General features: G+C 41.1%; 1 protein-coding gene across 2 annotated transcripts in view; it reads left to right on the top strand.

The window, feature by feature from the left end:
• The window catches only part of gria3b (glutamate receptor, ionotropic, AMPA 3b), a 79,318-nt gene that overhangs the window by 31,659 nt on the left and 20,373 nt on the right, over positions 1 to 27,286 (top strand). For both annotated transcript variants that reach the window (XM_030061684.1, XM_030061683.1), the window contains exons 4-8: positions 11,093 to 11,280; positions 22,345 to 22,398; positions 23,422 to 23,583; positions 24,445 to 24,612; positions 24,982 to 25,086. In XM_030061684.1, the coding sequence (XP_029917544.1) occupies positions 11,093 to 11,280; positions 22,345 to 22,398; positions 23,422 to 23,583; positions 24,445 to 24,612; positions 24,982 to 25,086 (677 nt within the window). The remainder of the gene's footprint in view (positions 1 to 11,092; positions 11,281 to 22,344; positions 22,399 to 23,421; positions 23,584 to 24,444; positions 24,613 to 24,981; positions 25,087 to 27,286) is intronic.

Here is a 27,286-nt window from a genome sequence, read left to right as displayed (position 1 = left end):
CAGATACCTATTATTATTATTATTATTATAGGAGTCATTTTTGAAAAATAGACACAAATCAGAATAAATTCTCTATTGAATATAAGCATATTAAAGGCTATAGTTCATGTGTATATGTATATGTGTGCTGTATAAGAAAGTTCATTAAAATACATGCAAGTGGGCGGAGACACCAGTGGTTGTTTTAAGTCCCTCCGGGCTGCTGGTGTCAGGTATTTGGATGATAAAATTGTAGGTAAGTATAGTGAAAAGTGAAAATGATCTGCCAAAATGAATTATCACTTGGGCTGCATCAATCAAAGACCAATTGGCCTTGTGTTAAATCCTCATAACTCACAATCAAGACCCTGTTGATCAGTCTTTAACAGACAAGATAATTCCAGGCTGGCACAATTGGCAGCGCAAGGTGCCAGCAGGGCCAAGAGGCTTGTGAATGGGATGATTAGATGACCGGACATAGTTAGCCCCATCTTTTCAAGCCTCTGCCAAGCTAGATAGAAAGATGGAGATGGGAAGGGGGGAAGAGACAGCTACAGTGTAGCTAAAGTGGACCTTGCTCCTATTCTTCAGCAATCCCTCTAATTGGCCATCCAGAGACGGCTGCCTTTGTGCCTGAAAGATTCAAACAATAAAATGCCTCCCACTGCTCTCCTGGATGCCTTTGATGAGAAACCAAATCAAAAGTGTCCTTTAATTTGACTGTAGTGTTTCTAGGTTGTCTTTACTGTTGTAAACAACATAACAGATCAAGTAATGGGATGCATTACCAAATGTGGAAAGCGTAGAGTAAAGCTTACTCTAATCAAGGACAGAAGAAAGCAAGCGTTATTGCTGTTTTCTTCGACATAGCCAGTTGGGAAGGTGTGGTAAGAATGAGATCTGTCATTCTATGTGTTTTCCCCTCCAGTGTCTCCTGCAGTGAAGACGAGTTTGTATTTTCTCTTTCTCCCTGAACTAAATAACCCTCGTATGAACCCCCATTGGTTCGCAGATCTTCCGCAAACTAAAGCAATGTCATTTTACCATGTAAAAATGCAGTACATTCAGGTTTTTTTTTTTTTTTTTGTTCAATTTGTTACACAAGTATTGCTTCTATGTTTTTTTATGTCACCGTGACACACTTCACATGGATAATGTCTAGTGAAGTGCAATATTATTGCCCACAATGGATTGTTTTATACTATCTGCATACAGTATGAGATAATAAGGGTGACTGCCAGCTCCCTACTGCAACCATGTCTATATCACAGACCACAGCTTGTTGCCTTGGCTTTGTGGTGTCATCACAGACACTATAATGGCACATCAGCTGCACCCAGCTGAGACTTTGCACACACACACACACATGCCTCTTGTGCTTTAGTGTCCCTCTCCTTCACGCTGCCTTCATAACAACTAAATTATGCATGCATCAGGAGAATAAATCAGCTTGGACACGCTGACAAGAAAGGGCACAACAGAGAACCCATAAAATGCACAAGAAAAATAATATTAAAGAAATATGGATGAAGCTATGCACCACTGGTATTTCTCCCCCTTTTTCATTTTGTGTATATAAACCAGTATCGCTGTCCAAGTGACAGCCAATTATACAGATAGCCCCTAACCTGTGGTTGCAAACTCTACAACTCAGTAACCCCTTAGAACAACTGCAAGTCAAACATTTATGCCTTAAAAAAATATCAAAACAACAGTGATATGAGAGCCATCATCTGTCACAATAAGCACACAATAAACCCCTGTGCTCTCTCAGTGTCCTTTTTTAACTGAACCTGGAATAAAGCCATTTTACCACCTACCCACTGCTAGCTTCAGCAGCCATGAAATTGCTGCTGGGAGCATTTTTTTTTTTTTTTTTTTCATTATAACGAAATGTCCTGGCCTTTGCTTCAAGCAGCCACTGTAGAGGTTGATTGCTTTGATGTTACACTATGTCACAGGGCCAATTTGTTTGTTGAAACAACAAATGAAATATATATTTCATTCTTAGAGTAACCACACACAGAGGTTAGAGTAATATTGGAACTTGGATCTAGTTTTTGCCTAAAGATAATTCAAAACATTTCAAAAGAAGAGGGAATTTCGAACAAGGCAGGTAGGCTTGTCCATACAAATATATTTTATATTTTATTGGAGGATGATAGTAGTGCAGGCAGTTTGTCACTGTACATTACAATAACATGAGGACTTACCAGAATGACTTACTAGCAATTGCATTACAGGACACTGCAGGACATTGAATAGAAAACACATTTGCCACTGATTAATACTACAGCATGAAGAGCACTTCAGATCCTCTTTAAAATGTCGTATGGATGATAAGCTCAAACTTTTCAGAGAGTTTTATGGAGCCCTTGAACAACCTCTCATCGCCTTTTTAGACCTTGTTGTATCTGCCTATTATCCCTCATGTTTGTTTTTCTTGTCCTTTTTTATAGTGTCACATGCAAAAAATGTGTAGTTCCAAACAGAAACAGGTGCATTCAATGATTTTAGTATACATTTAAAAATACTACAAGGGTCATTCCTCTTCACGAAGCTGATACAACTCCATATTTTGTGTGTGTTTATGTTTGTGTACGTGTTTAGGTCGGACTCTACATGCATTTATACACAGTTCATCCGGTCACAACAAATGCGGATTGTGAGTGACAGAAACAGGGAAAGAGAGCGAGGCTGTAAAAAGTCTGTGGGTGGATTTTCACCCTGTTAAGGCGCTACTCTCCATCCTCCCGCATGTATGCACTTCTGAAGATACAGGCGGCATGCTGCTTCTGTTTGATTTGACATGCGCTGTCTTTGTGATTAGGACAACGCTTGGCAGTGAAACTGTTTTGGTTATAGGCCTACTGTAAACACCACATCAAAGCCTTGGCTACACATTTGGGCTACTTTGGCGTTTGCCTCACTGGGAATGCTCCTTTTTCTACCTTAAGGATGAAGCCTGTGAACACCTAGCTGTAGTGGCTTTTACATGCAGTGCACTGCAGCCACATTGTGTCTTTTGTTGGTGTTCTCTCAATCAGTCAGGAGAATGGACCGCCCGTTTTTTTGAGGCTTTATTTCCATCAAACCAGGGAAGCTTGGGGTTAAGCGCCTCTTTCAAGGGCACCTCAACAGTCGCTGTGGAGGGAGGGGAGAGTGTTTTTTCACTTTTCTCCACAGCTGGTCAGGGATTTGAACCGGCAAGACTGCCTCATCTTCAGACTGTCACTGACACTGATTGCACTCCTATGTCGCTGTGCACGATGGTTTGCTGTAGAAGTCAATTTGGTAATAATTAATTTGGTAATCAAATAATATGGTGATTATTTTTTTCCAATTGTTTGATTAACTATTGTTGTCTTAGCTCCATTAATCAGTACAAAATGAAGAAAAAAATCTACTCAAGCAGCTCATCAACAGTGTATGAATTCTTGTGTGAGGAGACAGTGTAAGATGCTGTTAACCAGGGGGAAAGAGGGAAAAACTGCAAATGTCATTAAAGCATCAGAACTGTATGTTATGGCAGAATCATATTCGTCCTATGTGTCAATAATATGGAAATTCACTAATGAATGTATATTCAGCAGTTTCATGGTTGAAAATGCCATGGATCCTGACTGTGCATGGGAAGGGATGAGATAGTACATGAATTAAAAAATGGCTTAAATTTTGGTCATCCTCCTTTACATTTGCTTGAGTGATTCTCTGCCATTCAGAATTATGAAACACTCTTAACATAAATTTCATGGCAAGGAACATTACACATTATTGCTGTAGTTATGCATATAGGGCTGTGTGTGTGTGTGTGTGTGTGTGTGTGTGTCTGTCGCTGATAAAAACGCACCAACTGCTGTCTGGTGCAGATGTTGCTCCAGAATAATATGATTTTATTTTAAATGTTGGTGTTTTGGTTTTAAGGCCATTCTGAATGCTTTGCTGTTTTGGATTGTGATTTGAAATATCCCCAAAACTAATTTTAAAACCTCTGTTCTTAAGTGTTTTTTGGTTGTTGTTTTTTTTATTTATTTATTTATTTATTTATTTTTTGTGTTTTGCATGCTGCTTTGTACTTTCAGCCATTTTCAGCGAATGAGGGAAGGGAGAGAAATGTCCTCTTTGTATCTCTACCGGTAGTGGGAGACCTAGACATTTCAAGCATTTGAGCCACCAGTGCAGTACTTAAGTCTCAAAATGCTTCACTGGCCATCAATAAGGGAGTGTATCTTTCATGCATATAGTGATAATTTTAAATTATAACAACAGCAATAATAATAAATTTTATTTATATAGCAGCTTTCATGTCATGAAATGCAACTCAAAGCACTTTACAAGAGAAACAGTAGAAAACAATGATACAAGTATTAAAAGCTTTGGGCACATCAATGATTAAAAAAAATCAGATTGAAAAATTTGCATAATTGATTATTTGGATTATGCTGGCTAATCACTGCTCTATACCATTCAGCCTAGCCTAGCCTTTTTTGTACGAAGCTGTAGGCCAGTGCTAAATGAGTAATGAGAGGAAATGCACATGTAGAGCCGTATCCTCTCCCTGCCCAAGATTTTGATCTCCGCTGCGCACACACTGGAGGATCTGCAGAGCCCTGTGAGCATGCTTAGCCCAGAGGTAAACACTCATCAGACCCTAAATAGGTATTTATTTTGGCTTCGTCAGAAGACAATGGAGACAAAGCATCCTTGGGAATACATACTCATTAGTACATACTCACGGATGCATTTAATAGAGAGTGAGATTTTGATGGTCCCAGGGTTTTAACTAGAAGAGAAACTATTGTGGTGTCCTTGTGGCTCTGGGGACTGATGGCAGCTCACAGCGTTTGTTGCAAGCCTCTAGTCTTATTGCTGCTGTCGCCCTTTTCTGCATCTATTATACTAATAGATGTAATGTTAAAATCATCTGCTTCAGCTTTAATTAGACTAAATTTGTATATTTGTTTTGTTGTTGCTGTGCGTAATGAATCACTGCACAAGGACAATATTAAATTACATTATACTGGCACAGAAATATGGCACTTCAAGAATATATGTTAACAAGAAAAATGTTGTTTTTGTGAAAAATGTGTTACAGTTCCACTTGTTGTCTGTCTCTGCAGATGGTCAGCCCTATAAACTTGATATGAAGCCAACCTCGCAACTATAAGTCAAAGCCATTATCTTTGCAGTTTCAATCCAGTTGTTTCTGTTGCCCACTCAGGACCCTGGACAGTGCTCAGCAGGGCGTTTCAGCCTGCCAGAGACCCTTATTTACCAGAGGATTGGCAAGTAAGAGGGAAGAGCTTCCACATTTACAGCTGGCTCAATGACCACTACCTCTTTTCATGTCTGTGCTTTAGTTTTTGATCTTCACAAAAGATTTTGTTCTCTGTGCTTTGTGGCATTCCTTTCATGCACCATTGTTGATTGGTCTTAAAGCAAGAGCAGTAGTTTCAGTTGAATCCTTGAGGGTTTTTTTTTTTTTAGGTCCCTTTCATTATTGTCAGCCAGAGTGTCTTCAAGTGGATAGAGAATCAGATTGTCTGCAATGGGATGGTACCTAAATTACTTACATTTCACTCTTTGATTAGATTAGTAGATTAAATATTGGAGTGGAGTGGGTTGTAACAATACAAATAACGCAGTGTAACAGTGAGAAAGTACAACAGCTGTATTATGAAAGCTGACAGTCAGTTGTGGCAAAAGCTGAAGTGCATGCCTAGAGAAATGTGCAATTTGTGTTTCTCTGATTTGCCTAGTTAGCCTGGACCAGCTGCGAGATATGAGAGAGAGGGGGAGGAAGAGAGAGAGAGATGGAAGCCTGTGACACTCTGCACCGAACCCTAATGAGAGGCAGGGAACCAAAGGAGCTGGGCAATGAGATTAGATGCAACTCAATTCAATTACTGTTGAGCCGCCACGGGTGACGCTTCAAAACTCATCCTGTTAAGATCCGGTTCACAGACGAAGAAGAGGGCTGCAGCTCTCACTTAGCGGCTGTACGCCACACCACCATGCCATCTCATCCGCTGCAGCCCTGATGCATAAACACACAGGGCGTCATCACACCACTGCAGGATTTGATAGGTGACTCAGGGAAGTCAGGTAACGCTACACTCTCCGCAGTGTGCTGATGTAGATGTTAAAAATATGCAGGTGTTATTATTCCCCCCTCATTTCTCATTCACTGCTCCACCAACTATAAAGTTGTTTAAAATGTGTGTTTTGAGATATGTAATTCAAAGTTACAGTACCCTAAACATAGACGCCCATTCTGTGAGAAACTCATTAGTAGACACTGTCACTTCAAAGGATTGCTCCATCACTAAAATTTTAGAGGCCTTGTCAGGGAAATAGCATTTTGTTTTTCCAGATTAAAACTTGACTGGAGATGGCTGCCAACAAACTGTTTGGTAAGCAGAGTCTCAATCAGCTGAAGCAATATATTTTACCCTGGCACTGACAACTATAAACCTTTATTTTGTGCAAATTGTTTCCTTTACTGATCATGGAATCACAGCCACGGCCACAACCAAAGTGTCATCCTTAACCCTTACTTCCTGTTCACATTATTTGTAAAGAAAATGGTATTTGACCTAAAGTAACACTGAAAGGTTTGCTTAAGGGAAGTTTATTCAGCTGTTTATTTTCAGGAAGGTATTTGCTGTCATGGAATTTGTGCTAGTTGGCTCCTCCATTATTCATACATGTACTGAATTGAATTGTAATAGGCCAGAGTAGGATAGGAAAGATAACTGGTCTTGTTTTTGATATGGCATTAGATTGAACCATTATTTCTCCAACACTAGTTTGAAGGCAAAATATACCTTTGTTTGTTGCATATTTGTAGGTAGCATTTAGTCATGATGTCGACATTAAGTGACTTTTTATGCTGCTCAAATTTACAGCAGCAAAGCCATGTAAAGGAGGATTGGCTCTATCTCTAAATGGGTTTCAGTAAAAAAACAGGGATCCTCAAGGGGATTCCAGGGGATCCCAAATAAACTAAAAAACAGCAAAGAAAGAAAAACACAGTCAGTGCTTTTCCATACTCCATATGTTTCACTCTCCCCTCTCTTTGGCAAATGTTCAGCGCTGGGCTGAAGGCAATTCTGAACTAAATAATTTTCACCAACAAACGTTTCCTTCTTTCCTTTGGATAAAAACACATCAAATGGCTCTCTGTGGCTTGGTACATATCTGCACTAGTTAGGAGTCCGTGACATGAAAATGAGGGAGCAGCTGGAGTAGGAAATGTTACATCCATAAATTCAAAATTGAGGTGCGAAGAAGGAAATGATCCAAGTGCAAAACACTAGTAGTTTGTCCTGTTTGCCTCAGATAACATATGTGTGTAAATAAGCAACTCAAAAAATGATTTTCACCTTGGGAGCAAAGCAACAAAAAAGTGATCTATGAATACTTGTGCACAACTATAATAAATGTCCAATACTGTATATCTTCAATCAGCACTCTGTGTCTATGTATCTACCTCAATGCATATGCTTATATAACATACGTGTCAGTATACACATAATATACAATGTTGTGCTGAAGTGTGTGTGTGACTGTGTGCAGGTTTACACGCTGACACTGCACACTGACACCAGCGGTAGCAAGCATTACAACATATTAAAACTCCGCCTGTCTCGATGGCATGATGAGTACTGAGGAGCATGATCAGCAGAAGCCGCCGCATGCCACTGCATTTGTACTGCGGGGATTTATGGGTGGTGATAAGGAAATCTTGTTGTCGTCGTCCAGAATTTATGTAGTTGACTGTATTACATTTTGAGATTCAACACAGCTGCAGGGTTCCTCCTGGTAAAGAGGTGAATCGGATTTATAGCTTTTCTCCATGTTCAAAATAAAAATGACTTGCACAAGCATTTATGAGGGCTCCCCAGCACAGGTTGGGCAGCTGAATTCATTGATCAGCTAATGCTGAAAGTGGCCACTGGCCCAAGAAAAGAGAGTGGCTGACATAAATCTGTGCTGGCAAGGACTTTTTTTTTTTTTTTTTTTTTTTTTTTTTTTTTTTTTTGACAATTGTTTACCTTGAATTGTTACTGTTGAATTGTTGAATTGTTCTGTTACTAAAGCCTTGAGTATTAAACTCTGTCAATTAGCCCAAACTTGGTAATGTGATACTTGAGGACTTGGTTGTAGGAGTAGCAATGCTTTTAATAAAGCATGACATTGTCTGAACCAGATTTTTTTCATTTATTTATTTTTTTTATTTTTTGTGCATGCTGTGTAGATGAAAAAGGAGCTTTCAGCTGTGGTGCTGCTGTCAGGCTTGGCTGTTCACTAAGGATTTCCTTCATCTTTGGTTTCAAAATCTAAATAGTAAGAAATAAACTTTTCTGCTGACTTCAAAAAAAAAAAAAAAAAAAAAAAGTGGGTGGAAAAGTAATCCATTTATGGAAAGACTATTTACCACTACCAGATTCCATCTCTTAATTTCCATACAAATGTAAAACTAGGCAGGCATGGAATCTTCTGTGAATCTTAAATGAATCCAATTGTTCCCACACAGATCGGGGTGTGCCGGAGGCAGGCGAAGATAGAGTGCTGCACAAATCAGCAATTTCAAAATAAAAGTCCTTTGTGATTCTAATCAGATGGACAGGATATTGTTTTCCCTCTTTCACATTGGGGTTACCTTAATTTGTATCCATCCTTTCAGCTCAGACTTTGAAAGAAAAGAGCACAAAATACGTGAAATAATGTTTCCATACAGAGGTCACACACTACAGACTCTTTTGCAGCTGTCCTCCATTAAAATTTGTGTTTTTAAATGGCGTTTGAAAAGGTCTGAGACCAGTTGTACACTTAGCAGAAAATAAAGGGACACTTGTGACCCTGAAACAAAAATCCAGCCCATCATTTTAGCCCATATGCATGGCATACTGTACACCCAATGTGATTAGTGTGTTAAATGGTTCATTGGTTTGTTACCCTTACCAGCCTTGTTCTCAACATTTTCCAAACCAACAGAGACCATTTTGACCCAGTTAATCTGCATGACATCTCTTAATGTGAGACCCTTTTATAGCTGGGAAGACTGCCATGCTATCCAGCTGGCTAGTGGTTGGTGCGCTTCTGAACATATGCCTCAGGAAAATGAATAATGCATTCATGTTATTCAAAAGCTCCATTCTGGAAAATTTTGCTGTAGGTATAAAGGATGTGCCTTGAGAGGTTATAGTGCATTGAGTATACTACATGTGAGATTGGTGCTGCACTCATGTAAAAATGATTATGAAAGCAACTTCAGATGTTTTCCCTTTGTTCATTTTTTTTTTTTTTTTCCCAGAGGAAATTATTGCTCTGGTCCACATAGAAATTCTAACAACATTCAGCATGGATGTGACTTCAGAATGCCAATGTCTCTGTTGTTTAATGTATGTATTCACTGTAAACTTCTAGTATCACTCTTGACAAACAGCGGCGTGACCCCGAGGCTGTTCATACAATGGGACTATGTATGTACCTGTGCCGACAATACATGCCCTCAACGCTCCATGTTGTGCTACAAGTTCCATTCAGCAAAATATAAGCTTAACTTCCTTGGAGATGTGACCTGATAACAGGGTTGCCAGATAACCTTGAGGTCTGGCAGGCTGATGTCTCCAGGCAGTGTGCCATTGCTCCTCTGGACAGATGACACACTGTGCGTTGGGCTCCGCGACGCGCTGTGCCTCTCACCAAAAGGTCATCCGGTTGAGATGGCAGTGCTGCAGTGGCGGGGGCACACTGCGAGTGAGGGCACACATGGCGCTGCGGTCTCAGAGCATTTATGCTTCTCAAGGAAAAGGCTACTTGACCATTTGGATGGAATGTAAATGCTAAGGCGGTGAAAAGAAGGGAGTCAGGAAGTGGTTTTCTTGTTATTGCCGTTGTTGATGCTGCTCTGTGCTCGCTTTGTTGGCTGTCTGCAGCCGGTTCACAGAGATAACGTTGTACAGAGAAATGGCTCACAGCAAACAATGTATGACAAGCTTTTCTCTGCCCATCACTGTTCAGACTGTGTTACACTGTTTATTTAAATATTTATTTATTTATTTAAACGTTTCAAAAGCAGTAAGATTAATCATCGCATGAAATCAGAATGTTTGCCCTGTGTGCCGGTGAGGATTTTTTTTTTTTTTTTTCAATTCTACTGCATGTTCTTCTTCGTACCAGCTGGAGTAAAATATAAATGACAAATTGTAAAACCTGAATGGAGATATGGAAAAGACATGTATTGTGCATAAATTTTGAAAACAATTACATTATCCGTGGCTTAATGAAATACCAGTGTTACGCTTGATTTTCGTTAATAGCCCTCATGTTGGCTGTCTCTCATACATTGGAGAAGAGTTAAGCCTTTTTATTTCAGCTTGTGCTATGTGCAATCTATCCCTCCAGAAATAGGACTACATTATTCATTCTGTGGTATGTCATTTGACCGTAGTGTTTCTGAGAGCTCTGTTAAATGAAAATATTTCACGTGTGAATTAATCATTAGAAGGGCTTTTTCTCCATTCTTCTGCTAGCATAATGATCTCTCGCTACCACTGGTCTGGATGAATCTTTCATTGTCTTTATCTTTAACTGAGTTGGCACAGCCCTCCAAGGAGAAATGGGACCCTGAATCTGTTTCAACGCACTGTCAAAGTTAACATGTGGCTGAGCTAAATGCCATAATTTAATTGATGCCAAGCATAATAACATCACCCACTGCTCTTTTAATAATATGGAGATATGATTCCTGCCTTTTCACTTCATTATGATATTGCCTCCTGAATATGCAAGTGTAAATTCACACACACGCACACGCAAACCCCCACACTAAGTCTAGACTCTAGACAATAGATTAGTGGGCTTTTGTACTTTGTGATGTTTTTTCAGATTGTAATGAGATGGCCTTTAACCTTTGAATTCAAGCAAAAACCTATCAAGAATAAATTATTGGCCACTGGGTTCTTGCATAATTTTTGTATTACTGTGTGCCTGTATCTTTTGTGTCTAATGCTTTTTGGCTTTTGCTCTCTCTCTCTCTCTCTCTCTCTCTCTCTCTCTCTCTCTCTCTCTCTCTCTCTCTCTCTCTCTCTCTCTCTCTTCCCAGGTTTCTCTATACTGCAGGCCATAATGGAGGCAGCGGTAGCTAACAACTGGCAGGTGACTGCTCGGTCTGTTAGCAGCACAACAGATGCAGCAGAGTTCAAGCGCATCATTGAGGAGATGGACAGGAGGCAGGAGAAGCGTTATGTGATTGACTGTGAGGTGGACAGGATCAATACCATATTGGAACAGGTGAGCCTCAGACTCACTGAATTCATAGCAATGCCCATGGACCATCACTGACCAGATATACAGTAACCAAAGACTTATTTGTCGTGATGTTTTGCCTCGACCACATAAAAATAAAGCAGGACATTTAATTTCCAAAATGTCATTCATATTTGAAAAAAAAAAAAAAAAAACAGCATTCAGTTCATTATTCAGTAATCTCAGTATACGCAGACCTTGGTTTAAAACAAAACCAGGGTCTGGCTCTGGTTGCTCATTGTGTAGAGCTTGTCCCATGAAATTTAGTAATTTATTTTTTTGGATCCCCATTAGTCACTACCAAGGTAGCAGCTACTCTTCCTGGGAAGACAGGAAGAGTAAAACAGACAACCTAGACTTCCAATAACAATAACTACACCAGTGACCAAATACCCACACCCTATCAGGAAGTATTTAATCAAATATATAATCAGTAAAACAGTAATACCAAGACTAAGCCGTAGCAGCCTGGGTTTGAATCTGCCCCAGACCCTTTGCTGCATGTCATTCCCTCTGTCTGCCCTGTCTTTTCTGTGTCGCTCCACTGTGACTCTCTGATAAAGCAGAAATGGCCAAAATTTTTTTTTTTACAAATCTTTTAAAAAGAGCATTCCAGCAGAGCATTTCGTTAGAACTGGGCGGAGACTCTGTGGACAGTTGTCATTGCATCAAACTAATGAAATTGCACAAGGGCATGAGTGTACGGTAGCACTGATGTTCACCTGTGTGCTGTCCTGCTACTTACGAAGACTTTGCATCACAGGCAGTTGGCTACAGCTGATAAATCAAGCTCCTACCATGGTCTGTTTCCAGGGCGTGTCTTCAGACTTAGAACCCATCAAAAGGCTACCTCTGGATCCACTGTTGTCTTATTGTCCAGTGTTTTTTGACAGGACATTCTCCAAATGCCACTGTTTTTACAGAGGTCTGGCTATGAGATATTAATCTTTTTGGAGTTTCAGAAGTGATTCAGATTTTTTTTTTTTTAAGTTGATCTGTATCTAATTTCACAATGAAATAATTTATTCTTCCTAATAAAAGTTTATGGGGGTGGATGTTTTGCAAACCCAAGGGGGTCAGCAGTAGGGCTGGGCAATATATCAATATCATGATGTAAGACAAGATATCACCTGGCATTTTGGATATTGTAATATATGTGTTATCTTTTCCTTGTTTTAAATTCTGCCTTACAGCAAAGGGGTGCAATTTTCTGAACTTTTTCTAGCTGTTTTATTATTGCCTCTATCTGCTTGATCATCATACCCACATTACAAAAAATCTCTTGTGTGTAAATGTCTTGTGAAACCACCAGTAGTCATCCCTACAGTATCACCTCAATGTCGATGTCAAGGCATTTGGTCAAGGACATCATGAGATTTGTCTTTGTCCAAATCCCAGCTCTCATTAACAGTACCTTAAATTGAATGAGGGGCTGATGTGTAATCTCACATTTTTGAGGAGCTCTTATGAGCCATTCAGTTTTATATTGTTTGATTACTAAATTTGAGGCTGGCACTCTGGCAGAATAACCAGGGAGAGTGTTGAGGCTGTCTCGGAGCCTGGGGTTGAGAGGTCTGGGCGTGAGCAGCCATTTGGAGAGACCACTGATGATGTAGCCTTTTTAATCCTGTTCTAACAACCCCAAAGCCCTCCATCCCCCTATCACATCCACTGCCTGAGGAGGAAATGAAAGGTCCACCAGTCCCCGTAGTAGGGGAAACACAATTACCATGAATAGATGAGTGGCAATTATGCCATGCATCTCGTCTGTTCCCATGGCCCACACCAGCATGCACCCCTCAGCTTGCTGCTGCCTGCTTATAAAGAAATCAGCCCATGAATTGGATTCTACTCGTTAACATTCATTTAGATATTGGCTTCTTTCTGCCTCACAATATCCTCTCAATGACTGTGAGTTTTACTTGTTTTTATGAATCTAATTTAATCCCAGAGTCATAGTTTAAAGCAGAATTGCTTTTAGTATTAATTTGCTGTGTCTAATTTAATTCTTGTGCTGCAAATTTCCTCTCTGTACAATTCAGGGACGACACTTGAATCTATTTCCTTTTCTGTTAAGAATATGCATCAGCTTTTAAGAGAAGATTAGAAATACTCATTACAAATCACATGTAAGACATATTAATGGTTGTATGTTTAATTGCCTTCTTCCGCAAACAGTAATAAGAATGCAGGGCAATAATCTGTTTGATGTTCTCCTCTCTCTGTCTTTATTCTCATTCATGCATCATTTCTTTTTCTTCTGGAGGAGCTTTTCCCGTCCATGTACCCCCATCAGCATCATCCATTTCTCCCTCTGAGCTTTGCTTTAGCTCTGAATGGGAAACTAAAGTTTTCACAATTGCTAACCTTCAAAGCACGTTTTCAATTACGATTTTGGTTTCCGCCGATTCTAAAAGCAAAATAATTGAAATAAAAAGAGGATTGTGCCAATAATCGTAGTTCAGTGATTCTCTTGTTTTGTCTTATGTTGTAAATCCAGCGCACCCCTTTCCTTTGAAACAATGCAATTCTGCCACTCCCTAAAAGTCGAAACCCAGACAGGCTATGGCATATTTAGTTCAGCTCAAGCCAAGATGATGGACACTTTGGTTTCAAGGAGTCCGACAAGCAACACCAACAAATACAGTTACCAGCATGCTATCAGCGTGGCTATAATTTTCAGTAGCTCTACAGTAACTTCACTTCTTTTAAAATATGCAGCTGTCCCTGCAGGGAGGCACTTTTTCCACCCAGTAGCAGCATCGCGTGACCGAATGCCACATGTGTCAGAGCTATAGAAATTGAATGAGAGTAGAACAGACCATTTCCACCCATGTAGCAGGACAGAGTGGAGGCTATTTTTATTTGAACCGCTGCCGTTACATAGACCAGCAGGCTAATTTCCGTATAAACGTCTGTATAAACTAACTGTTGCAAGTCGGTGTTTTTTGCAGTGCTTTGTTGCTTTCCGCAGCCTTCCTGGTCAGTGCTCTCCAACCGTAGCTAGGATAGCCCAGGGAGTATTCCACAAAGCTAAGATTTTCTTTGTGCGTAAGTGAGATAGGAGATAACTTCTTTGTGGCTGCTCTGTTCATTGCAGTGAACAAACACACTTAAAAACTTCTTGCTGTTACCCATTACACCGTTCACTCTGCTGCTGTCATCCAAATCCCCAGGTACCCATAAATGATCCACCCACCACCCACCCAAATGAATTATTCTCTCAAATTTCCCCGCACACAAATGGACGTTTGATAAAAAGTGAAGCTTAAAATATGTTCACGTTTAAGAGAACGCAAAGCTCCTGTCTCCAGTGCTACTTGGTAGGATGCATCAAGATTTTTGTGTTGTTGTAGCTTTTTTTTAAAATATACTTTTATGTTTATTTACTTTTATTTACTACAGGTAATGCCAGCTAATGCCAGCTCCCCTAGTGGCCAAAATGAAAGCAGCGACTCACAAAGTAAATGACAGTCAATGTAAATAATTTCTGTTCGCACTTTTAAAATCACCTGAGGGCCACAAAATGAAGGTCGATGGGCTGCATGTGGCCCACAGACTGCCAATAGTCCATGTCTGAAGTAACATATTTAACAAACCCAGCCTGCTTAAGTTAAAAAGCACACTGCACCATTAGACACTAGTCTAAGTTCCAAATTAATATACTCAAATATCAATAAAAATTATCTTTGACCAAACAATAATGAAATAAAACACACAAAAGTAAAGTCCCCTTAACTTCCTCTGCTGCAGTTATATTCAATTATATTCATTTTTTTTATACATATTTATTAAAAGGAAATCTACTGTTAAAAAGAAGTTTGGTTGTATTTGAAGTTCAATAAATGCATGATGTTCCCAAAGTCATGGAGTGATCATATTAAGTAACTGTGATCTCAACACTGACCAAAATAATGGTGATTATGATTTCTGCCATGACTGAGCAGGACTTCAGTGAGCTCCATTCTACTCCTTGTTTCAGTGTCAGCCTCAGTGTGGGATTTTCTTTATTGAAGCTAATTAAAACAATTTGGCCAGCTCTGCCAACTCTGATGAGTCATAGGCATTGAGAGAAGCTGCTGGACCTCACTCTGCAGCCACCCCCTATCGGCGCATACCATTATATGGTGAAACGGGGATAGACTGTCTCCTACGAGGGCCATCAGAACAAAAACGGCACCCACTGGCAGCCATATGTGTTCCCGCTGCTATAGAAACACAGCTTTGAGTCGATAGATGCTAATTTCTTTGTGCTTCCTGCTGTTGTATTTCTATTGACCGTGGATTGCAAGCAGACATCTGAGGGAGCACTTTGTCTAAATATGCACCTTCAGTGGGCTATTGGAGCAGGGGCCAGTGTCGATGTATCGCAGGGCCGATGTGTCTCTTCAATCCGTCAAGGTCACTGCCTATTGAGCGAGGATCATGAGGCAGGACAGATCCAGCCAGCTGATTGCTGGGGGAAATGGGAATCAGCTCAGTGGCTTAGTTTTATGATTTCAGTCTGAGTAATCCCACTGCAGAAAAGAATTTCTTTACACCAGGCAATGAAGTCCATGGAGTGTAGAGTTATCTTGAATAGGCAAGTGCTGAGCGTTTCATTCAGTTTTGTACCATTGTGTCACACCAAGAAAATCCTACACTCTGCTCCTCATTAGCACCACTTTTGATTTATTCAACACTTTGGTCCAACCGGGCATTTTTTTTTCTTTTCTTTTTTTTTAATAGTAGTTTGCTGCCCTGTTGCAGTAGTTGAGCAATGCAATAATCTTTTAAAATGAGTAAAAGCCCAAACCATCCTGTGTAAAGGTCTTGGCAAATTCTTTTTAAATGGGTATAGTGTTTTCAATTATTAAGATAACACATACAGTACATTAAAAATATTATATATGTTATATGTTAAATATTATATGTTCTTCGTTCAGCAAGTGCACTTACTCGAATATCATTTTTATTAGGTTCATTTATCATGTTACATGCTCCGGGAATACAGTAGAAGGGAGCATTTGCATACTGCTGCATCAGGCGCTGTTGTGTTTGCCTGTATGAGAGCAGAGTGCGATTCCCAACAAATTTGTTTTGATATGCTGGGGAGAATGCTACACCCGGGCCATTATCATTTTGTGCTGTAACAACCACTCAGGATTTATCACCCATAGGACTTTTCCATCAATACACTGCACTGCAGATAAATTAACCCAATGGCAATCCTTCCCTTACAAAAAAAATAGGGGAGCTTCAGCCAGCTCTGCTCTGCGAATCATATCCAATGAATCTGTTTCACTGAACCATCCATTTTTATGGTATTATATATATAAAAGGAAAAAAAAATGTTGAAGAAATGTGGTGAAATAAGAACTATGATTGACTGTAAGTCAGTTGTGTTTGTATTGGTACCATTTTGTGTATATTGCAGTTTTAATTTTTCAGCAGGAATACTGTGTGTGTGTGTGTGTGTGTGTGTGTGTGTGTGTGTGTGTGTGTTTGTTTGTGAGTGTGTGCCCCAAGACCATATGTGTGTGTATGTCTAATCTGATTCATCTATGCGATTGTGCATATAGTCACATATCTGCGTGCGGCACTCGTCTTTATGCTCCTTCCTGGCCCACTTCCCTCCTGGGATTTCTGTGCTGGAGTCTGCTCAGAGGCAACAACCTGCTCATCTCCAGTGTAAAGAGAGGCAGGCAAAAAATGAATGGCGTCTGGGACAGGCCCAGGGCACACAAGCTGTTCAAAGACAGGCAGGCAGTGAGTGCTCTGCCAGCCGCAAAGCTGCGTTTTCACACAGGGAAAAAAAAAAAAGAAGTAAAAAGGAATCACTGAAAAGGAAAAAAACTGAGAGGTGCATCTGGGGATTTGTTAGAACAACATTCTGCTGCCTGTAGAGGCATGGAGGGTGGCCATATTGCCTTCCCATGGAGAGCTGGAGATAGTCCATATCCCTCTTTCAGCTCTCGAAAGTGGAACTCATAGAGAATTCATATTTCAATGTATTAGAGAATTTGAAATCTTTTGTCAGAGAAAAAATATCCGACCATGAGAGATAAGAGTAATGGGAGAGGGCGAGAATGGAAGATCGAGTGCAGATAGACAAATGTCAGTAATTAAAGAAAATCCTCATTCAGTGTTAATAAGGATGATACAGTGAGAAAGAGAGTGATATCAGGAGCTGACATCGCATCCTGATGTTCATATAACATGCTTGCAAATGCTTATAGGTCTGATATTATAAAGTGAAAAAAAAAGAAAAATCTAAATGAAAATTTGCTCAGCCGCTCTCTTAGAATAAACAGTTTCCAAAAGTTACATCACTTATAATAAAGTTCATAGTCTGCCAAATAAAAATCCTCTCAAGCAATTCAAAGCCCCCTGATTACTTTGATTCCATCTTCTAATAACACTGCCTGCCCCCCCATCCCCCCGCCTCGGTGTCTCTCAATTTGTTCTACCTAAAAGATAGAAGGGGAGAGGAAAAGAAAGTGAGCCACTGTAATGTCACTGATGATATGAAAGGTGCTCCTGATCCCGGCGTCAGCTTATTGTCCTCAGGCTGAGGAGCGGGGCTGAGAGGAGGGGCAGATGGAAATACAGCTGAACCTTGCAGTTGGATGTAAAGCCTCGGATACATAGTGACTTCAAATCCCTGGCTCCAACCCTGGCTGTTAAGGGCCATTTACTAACTGCGATTACAGAATTAAATGGGATTAAAGCGTTATCATTAAAGAGAATGTGACCTGTGCTGACTCCAGTACCGGATGAGAAGCAGGGAACGGTGTGCTACGGCTGCGATGGGTTCCCTATGAAGCTACGCAGCTGATACACAGTCCTACAATAATACAGTTTGTTCTCATTATAGACACTTTATAAGGCATCAACAGCAGATCATCACACTTTTTAAGTGAAAGCACCCTGGTCTTCTTCGGTATGAGTGAAGTACTTTTAACAAGCTGATTTTTAGCACCCAAACATAAAAAAGGAATTCCTGGCTGTGTCGACAAATCTAAGAATGCCGTTCCTTCCTCTGTAGATAGTGAGTCGGAAATTGCTCTTAATACTTCGGATTGATGATAGACATAATCATCTCAATATGAATCAGGTGTTTCTAAAATGTCCTCCAGTTGGGGGGAGGCCAGAACTTGCGTTATCTCCAGGGGCATAAATTTAGGCAGCCAAGACAAGAGCCTTAACTGCAGCCACTACTGCCTGTTAATTAGAGAGTATTCCACTAAGAGTACTTGTACCAAGAGCCTCAGAGCAGAATTGGGGACTGAAGAAGAGGATAGCCCTTTTGTATCAAAGCACAGGAAACTCAAATTTACCCTTCTGTCCCATCATGCCTTAAGTGTAATATTGTGATTACTCTGCAGCCACCGAATTCAGTTCACTAGCAGCTGATGCAGCTGATGCAGATAATAGGACTATTATTTCTTATTATTGTATACCATTAGACTGCATGCTAAAGTCATACCTTGGTAATCGCATTATGCACATAACTGGTTGCTTAGCTGGACTGTGTGTTAAGCGTTCTGCATTTTCGCGGTGCGGTATGAGACTAAAAATAATTGCATCATTATTTACTTGTCCTTTATATCCCTCGGTGAATGTATGATATTTACAAACTCCAGGGAACCTATCATTTCTAGTCTTCCTCTCCCTGTACTGTGGCAAACTCTGCAGTGGAAAGGTCAAACTTGGAGGAAAATGGTCTAGCGTTTATTGAAAATGTGCAGCTGTAGTTTTACATTTGGGGCTCTCTGTCTGGCGGATTGTGCAAGCCGAGTCTGGACGAGGGTGAAGTCAAGGTCACCCTGGTTGTCTATCCCCATCAGGCTTTAGAGAAAACTCCAGGCGCGAATAAAAGCTCTCCTTCAGCGGCAGAACAAAAGGTGGAGGAGCTAGTTAGAGGATCGATGTGTAAGAGGGTACAGTGTATGAAAAAGGGGAATCAGATTATTGAGGGGAAAGACATCCCAGACACATTTCTTCTCTTCAATGTCACTGGGAAGTGGTATCATCTGTCAGTGTGTTTGTGTATGTGGCCACATTTATGTCAGTATGTGTTTATCTGTTCAAGTGTATATGTTCTAAAAGAGATTAACACTGCAAGAGAAACGAACTGAAGGACAGCAGGAGCCTGGAAATGAAGGGGATGGAAATCCAAGGCTGTATGAATAATAGCTGAAAGTTAATTCAAAATCACCTGAGACTGTATTTTTGCTGTCAATTTTCTGTATCCATTTCAAGGCAAAGCTGATTAGCATTGTCAGGGGTCTCTTAACTGCACTTCGGACCGCTGGTCGTTCGTGTACACAACAAAGCTTTGAAGCAAAGCTCCCGACTCGGTCTGAATGATGCACGGTGACTGATTTTCAGTCAGGACAACTCACATATAGAAATTGTGTTTATGAAATGTGGAGGCATGACAACGGTTTTACCTTTTGCAAACCAGATCTGCTTTTATCTTGGCTGCTGCACACATTTGGCTTCAGAAATCACTGCTGCACATGCATATATTTATTAGGGATAAACACAGTGCCCCCTAGAACATAAAAACCGATCTAAGCTGGTGGAGCTGAGGAGGTGGTTGGTTAAAGCGATGCTGTAACGCATGAAAAGCAGCAGCGGGGCAGCTAGTCAAGCAACCTGTCAAGGTAAACTGATGTGGCATTTAAAAGGCTTTGAATTTAGGAGTGAGATGGTGATTGGTTTACTATGACAAGCGCCGGTCTGGAACCAGTCAGCTGATGGCACCTGGAGAGTTTCCTGACTGAACTGGCTTTGTTCATTGAATTTAAGTGCCAATAGTCCAAAGTTTGTGGCAGAGTAGAGAAATCTACAATAATTCCCACTGTGGCAGGAATGGATTTGTTTTCCTATCTCTACTCTGAGTAAATATCCTTTCAGATATAGCCATGTTATTGCTCAAATATTGAATTTCAGAAGGAAATTAGAATATCTTATCACCACTATGAAAGGTAGTTATCACGACCTGCAGTGGCCAAGGGCATTTTGGAGTGAAAAGTCCAAGGTGCATCACTCCAGTAACAATGAAATCTGTCCATCTTAATTGAAGCTGGGTCTTGCACTCCTGCCTAATTAAATAGATGCACGGGAAGTGGTGTTTTCTGGCCTAAGGTTCTGTGTATCTCTGTGTCATTACGGTCTGGCTGTGCCTCCGTCCAAGGTTGCTGTGTGTCAGTGTTGCCAGGCTGGCTGTGAACTGTGGGCTGCAGGCAGGGGGTGAGGTCTGTCTCTGCCTAGCTCCAGGGCAGGTGTGAGCAGGCTTTTGGCCAGATCCAAGGTTAGCACACAGTGAAGGTGTGTAGAGCTGTGGGGTTTTGTCCAAGGTAATACAGCAGGCCCAAAAGTCTGAGAATGTCTCGTGAATGGCCCCAGTAGTCATAGCCATGATCTGTGGCTCTTTTATCAAATCCTACTGAAGTCAAAGTCTGGTAAAGATTTCTTTTCATGGAGCCTTCTGTCACTTACTCATTAGACACAGATGGAGGGATCCATGAAATCAGCTCCTGCCATTTCTGCATTATAATCAACTCATTTTCCCTTTGTTTCTATTTCACTGCCTCAGCTTCTTTCTGCTGTCTGACTTCCTGGGGCGCTGGAAGTTTAAAGTCTTTATGATGGGGATGCTGTCAGACTGTGCTGACCCACCGATTCAGCCCGATAGCATGAGTGAGAGGCTTGGTGCATTTGTGCTCAGTCATGTGCCATCCTTTGTGCAAAAAAAACACTATAGTGCCCTTTCAGCTGTCAACAAAGAGGAAAGAAATTGCTTCATTTGATTTGTGTGGGTGCTGCGTGCAAGCGTGGGCAAATGTTTGAATTGTTTGGAACAAGAGTGAGTGGCTGTGTGGCCTCAAAGTAGGTCGAGGTCAGCTGAACTTCAGAATCCAAAACTTAAGAACTGTAGTTGAAAAGGTTGATCTGTTGCTTTCTTTTCTTCTTTCTTCTTTCTTCTTTCTTTTTTTTCTTTTTCTTTTCTTTTTTTTTTTTTTTTGGTGTCTCCTCAGGATAGTTTATTCCTTGTGGCTCGCCAAAATCTTCCTTCAAAAGATTTTTACACTGGGAGATGTGAAGATAAAAGTTTGCTTTGCATCACTCTCTTACTCAGCAGGAATGTCGTGGATGATCTACAGTAACAAATACATAACTTCCAACCGCAATGAAGCCCTCGGGCGAACATGCAGACACAAACAGTTGATAAACTGACTGTTTGCTATTGTGACAGAGTCAGAGCCAGAACATGTGCAAACATGCTGATTTTGCTGTACACTTGTGTTGCTGTGTTTGTAGAACACAGTTGAAAACTGAGACATGGTTGTCGATTTCTGCATGGCAACCACCCAGAGGTCCGTCCATAACAGACTGGGAACTCATAAATAACAGACCTCACGAGGCCAGAGTTGAAAACCATGTCCATATAAGTGTGACCAGTTCGTAATGTGCGGAAGCCAGGTCAATTTAAACTCTCACTATTGGATTCATCTCTAGTCCAGAATATAAGAAAGAAAAAGCAGGATAAAAAGACAGCATATGGTTGAACTACAGTGATGGAATGGCTTAGAATACCGTTTTCTATTTTCAGACAGGCTGCGTGGGTTGAAACACGCTGTTATGCTCAGAAGGTGTGATATTTTCAAAGCAGAGGGAGATCTACATCTTACCATCCTACTGTAAATTCTTTTGAATTATTCTTTTTTTTCTCTGTCTGCCTTCTATCCACCAGGTATCGGGGACACACATCCCTGCACCGCGGATTACCTCAAAGTGAGGAGAATATTCAAGGATGTTCCAAGTTGTTCAGACCGTTTCTCTCTCATTATCAGCTCCTCCTTAATTAACACTTCCTCTAATTGTTCTTTCCCTATTGTTATTCCATAGGCGACTTCACTCTGTTGCAACTTCAATAGCAGCCTCCCTGTTAGCAGGGTGTTAGCACATTTACAGAGCTTACTGCAGCCGCTCATATGAGCCTTACCTCTTAGCTCTCATCTCATGGATGGCTTACTGTATCGATGTTCTCTCCCATAGGTTGTGACCCTGGGGAAGAACAGCCGTGGCTACCACTACATTCTGGCCAATCTTGTGAGTAATAACCAAGCCTTTCCCCAAGGAGGGAGTGGAACCTGCTTTTTTTTCCTTGCATGCAAAGGGACTAAGCCATGTACCTATCCTTCTCAGCAGTGAACAAATATGTGCATTCACAATAAGAGGATTATAGTCTGTAATGGAGAAAAAAAAAACATGGCTGATATTTTGTTTATTTGGAAATATATGTGTTTGCTCTCTCAACCCCACTCTGCAGTTAGGATTCATCATTCATAAGTTTAAACTAATGTCTTCAGTGATTAAAAATAGACATTTAACCTTTACAGACATCTTTGGAGGACATCTTTTCTCCTGGTTTGGGGGAGGAAAAGGTGTTCGTTTGGCCTTGATATTAGCATGAGAGTTTTAAGGTGGAGGTCAGCCCTGCGCTCACCTGCTGTTCCCCCTCCGCTGTTTCGCTGGCTTCAGAAGATGTGATTATGCAGAAGTCAGACCCATGTCCTTTTGCTCCATAACACAATGAGAGCCAGCAATTTGACCATAAAAAGAAAGCACCCTATGTCGTGGCTCTAGGGTGCAGCGTGAAATTTGATGACAATTGGAGTTGCAGAGTCTTCAAAATGCATTACAATATGCGTGTGTGTGTGTGTGTGTGTGTGTGTGCACGCGCATGTCTGTGTGTATGTGTGTGTGTATGTTCTCTGTGGCCATTCAATTGAAAGTAGGCCATCTGATTCATATAAAATATTTTGTTTTTTACATGAGCTGACACAAACTTCAAAGTGCCTACACATAGTGACATGTTGTTTATCTGTAAATGAATTCAAGTTCCACCACAAAGTGTGAAGAAAAAACATCTCCCTCAACATAATAGCAAACATATGGCGCATTCTTAGAGCGCTTACAGTCTTATACGGCTTTTATCCGGTTCGGTCTGAAATGTACATATCCATATATTACAAACTTCATACAAAGTTGCCAATCATTGCAATGCATAGGTGTCTTAAAAAAGAAAAAGTCAGCTGAGTTTTTGCCTTCCTCACTTGTGTCTCATCTCAGGGATTTTCCAATGTGAGCTTGGACAAAGTCTTTGCTGGTGGAGCCAACATCTCTGGGTTTCAGATAATCAACCCTGAGAACCCGATTGTGCAGCAGTTTATACAACGCTGGGAGCGGCTAGATGAAAGAGAATTCCCAGAAGCCCGAAACACTCCTCTGAAGGTAGTTTGCTAGCGAGGCCTGGTGTATGTAGAATGCAACAGTGATTCCTTCTGAAGTGCTCTCTATCCATTCATCTCCTCCTCTCTTTCTTTCTGCCTTTGTCATTCTCTCTTTCTCCCTCCCTCTTGTTTCCCTCTCTTTGCATTCTCTCCCTCGCAGCAATCAATATATTGATAGGCAGTGTGAGGCAAGGTTATATCTCAGCTTCAATTTACATCTAATTAACAATGATCAAGAAAGAAATGGATTTTGAATGACATTTAATTAGATTTTGTCATGGTGTGGTGGTTAACAAACAAGTGGCTCAACCCTTGCTGGTGGAAAGGTCAAGGTAAGTTTGAGGGGAAGTGTGTGGGAGATAAAACCTTGCATTAATGTGCCATTCTCTGTGTAACTCTGCTAACTCTGCAGTAAAAGTTTTGGCAGGGGTTGTGACTGTCAGAGATATCCCGGCCATTTCCAGTTTTGCATTTTTTGATTGAACCTTTCCATCATATGTGTGTTTTCAGGGCTTGCATAGCATTTAAATGGGAAAAGATGCCGTGCATGAACAATAGCAGCACAGATATTGGTAAACACATGGCTCTCTAGCTCAAATTTACACGAACATTTTTGGCATTTACATTTTTTGCACGCAGCTGATGCTCTTTTTTTCCGGAGCAGCTTACAATGAAAGGAACAGCAATCATTTCACAGCCATAAAAAATGGAACATAGCCACTGACCACTTCAAGATGAAAATGTTTTGACTTATCTGACAGAGGCAATAATGTCCATCCACAGTGATTCCTCTTTATCTTGTGTTTCTCAAAAGTGTGTCCCTACCTCATTAGGATTTCGGTCTGCTATAATTTTTGAACAGTACACTTCGGCTCTGACCCACGATGCCATCCTGGTGATAGCAGAAGCCTTCAGATACCTGCGGCGCCAGCGGGTGGACGTATCTCGCCGAGGCAGCGCTGGAGACTGCCTCGCCAATCCTGCGGTACCTTGGAGCCAAGGAATCGACATCGAGAGAGCTCTCAAAACGGTAGGGGGAGAGAGGGAGAGGAGGGAGAGAGACTGGCAAGCTGATAACTAAAGAAAGGGGCTGAGTGTGAGAATGTGATAGAGATGGAAAGTGACAGAGAAAAGAGAAGAGAGAGCAGAGCTATTCTCCTTCCTCTCCCTCCAGATATCTTTGCACAGAGCTCACTCAAATCCAGAGCCTTATTACCATAAAACTACATCTTTTATTAAAGCGTATCCAGTCCATCATTTGATTAACAGACTGTGCACTCTCCAGTAGCTCCATGGACATGAACACCTGCCCTCCCTTAATACCAGCTATATATGCAAAGTGATGGCTTCGAAGCTATTACACGTTTCCTTGTGTCTGTCTCACTGTCCCATGTGGCAGGTCCAAGTGCAGGGCATGACTGGGAACATCCAGTTTGACAACTACGGCCGAAGGACCAACTATACCATAGATGTTTATGAGATGAAAACAGGTGGGCCGAGGAAGGTAAGAGAGCCGTCCATCAGTCTGATCAAAAAATCCTGTAGAAAAACATCAGGGTTAAGTTCATTACATAACAGTGTCAATGCCATGAAATATGGCAAACGTATGAGAAAGATACACAACTATTCTGCAAAATATCTCCCATCTTGACAAGTCATTTGCTGTCGTCTCATTTTCAGCGTGAAAGTCTTTCTTAAAACAAGTGAAAAAATATGACCGTTGGATCAGATAATCCCACTTGTTTCCAATGTGTATACCCCGTTTCAAAAATTTTCTTCAATCAAGTGTCATTTTCTTGATACTGTTCTCATCTGCCTTGTTTGAATAGTACTTGTTCCCAGAGAATTCCTGAAGCATGTGAAACTGCTTTGGAAACAAGTGGGATTATCTCTTCCCACTGGCAGATTTTGTGCTTGTTTGAAGGAAAACAAGATTTTAACACTGAATATGAGACTAAATTATTTCTTAAGATGGAGACGTTTTTGCACCGGTATGTGAAGAAAGGCAGAATTTTCAAACAAAATAGCTGTTTCCACTGATGAAAATAGTGAGCACTTCTAAGGTCAAGTACTTATTTTGGCGCGGGAATGCCAGGGCTGATAGAACAGAGCAGAGTGATGTCGATTGCCTTACTCTCCATTAGGTAGCAGCACTCAGTGTGATGAGCTGTGCCAAGCATTACAAGCCCCACCGCTCATACAGAGAACCTGCAATCTGATAGCTGAAAACCCTTTGATCGAAAGAATGACATCAGAGTATTTCTCCTCTGCAGGATGGCGCAGATATGATTTTCTGTCCTCTCTTAGCCATTACCATTACCATTCAAATAGGCAATTACTGTAAAGGCGATCCAAGAATTCCCCTGGTAACTCCTCACAGAGGTGATTCCCACCGGTAAAATCACATTTTAACTGGTACCATATGTTGACCTCTGGTTTTATTCTGTAACCTTTGAGTTTCAAGAGACCGCATTGCCCAACTCTTCTTGTTAGCTGGATAAGTTTGGGCTCAGTGTGATATGACATGTGATTATGCTGCCTGCCTCCCAGGCCTCTAAAGCCCATTCTTCAATTAGCATCACACAGCCCTCACAGCCAAACAGACAGGACGAAGAGAGGGATGGAGAGATGGAGAAACGAGGTCAGGAGAGAGAGGGAGACAGAGTGAGAAGGGAAAAAAAAGTGAGCGAGGAGAGACGAGACAAGCCGGGCAGTAGTTTGTCAGGACCTGGAGCCCCAGTCACCCTAGTGACAGTTAGAGGATGAAGGTTCTTAGCAGTGACTGTCACAAGTGATGTATGGGCTGATATCTGTCCCAGCTGCTCTGGGTGAGATCAGGACTTTTCCTCCAGAGCAGCACTCCATGACACAACTCCCCGCAGCCCAGCCCTACAGCAGCGCCTCTCAAACATGGCCGGGCAAGACCGATACACCGGAAAATAAATAGTCAGGAGCTTTCTTCCGTCCGGCAAGTGTAGCAGCTACACCCACTTTTTTTCTATCTGGATCCAGTTTGGAGCTGCGATCCCAAAGTTTGAGCTGCTTTCTAGCGCCTCCACTTGGTGTTTGAGAACTCCACACTGTCATGTACCTGTCTGTCCCCAAACATTTAGATCTGATTTAGATCTGAAGCACTGAGGCGAAAAAAAAAAATAAAATAATAAAAATGTGTACCAGATGTGAAGGGGAAAATCCTCGCCAGCAACAGTTAGAATATTGGCAGCAACATATGCAATACGTTTCATCGCGAGCCAGACCAGTCATTATTTCAGATGGGCAAACAAACACTTGACATTGGTGTGACTTAAGCATCTGTACAGCAGAATAGAGAGTAACTGCAGTGGCAGGACTCTGGAATAGAGGCTGTGGAGGCACTGGCACATTATGATAAATTATTAAGTGTGTATGCAGTTCACAGGCCAGAATATCAATTATTTACCATAAAACCTGGGAAGCTGAAGGTGGGAGGGTTTGATGTAGTCTACCGTATGCTCAGCCACTGCACAGGAGCAACTCAGTGTGTAATCCTTCCTCCGGTACTTTTGGCTACCTGAACCAATACATACCTTGTTGCGAATCACAATAACCAAGACTATATATATATGTATGCTGTTTGTTTTATGGCACTGACTGCATGCTGAATTTAGAAACTTTTTGTTTAGTTGAGCATACTAAGATGACTGGGCCAGTTCTCCCATTTAGTA

Source organism: Myripristis murdjan, chromosome 10 (assembly GCF_902150065.1).
Source record: "Myripristis murdjan chromosome 10, fMyrMur1.1, whole genome shotgun sequence".
Classification (NCBI taxonomy): domain Eukaryota; kingdom Metazoa; phylum Chordata; class Actinopteri; order Holocentriformes; family Holocentridae; genus Myripristis; species Myripristis murdjan.
Note: the sequence above shows the minus strand (reverse complement) of the source record. Positions and strands in the feature narration are given on the sequence as shown.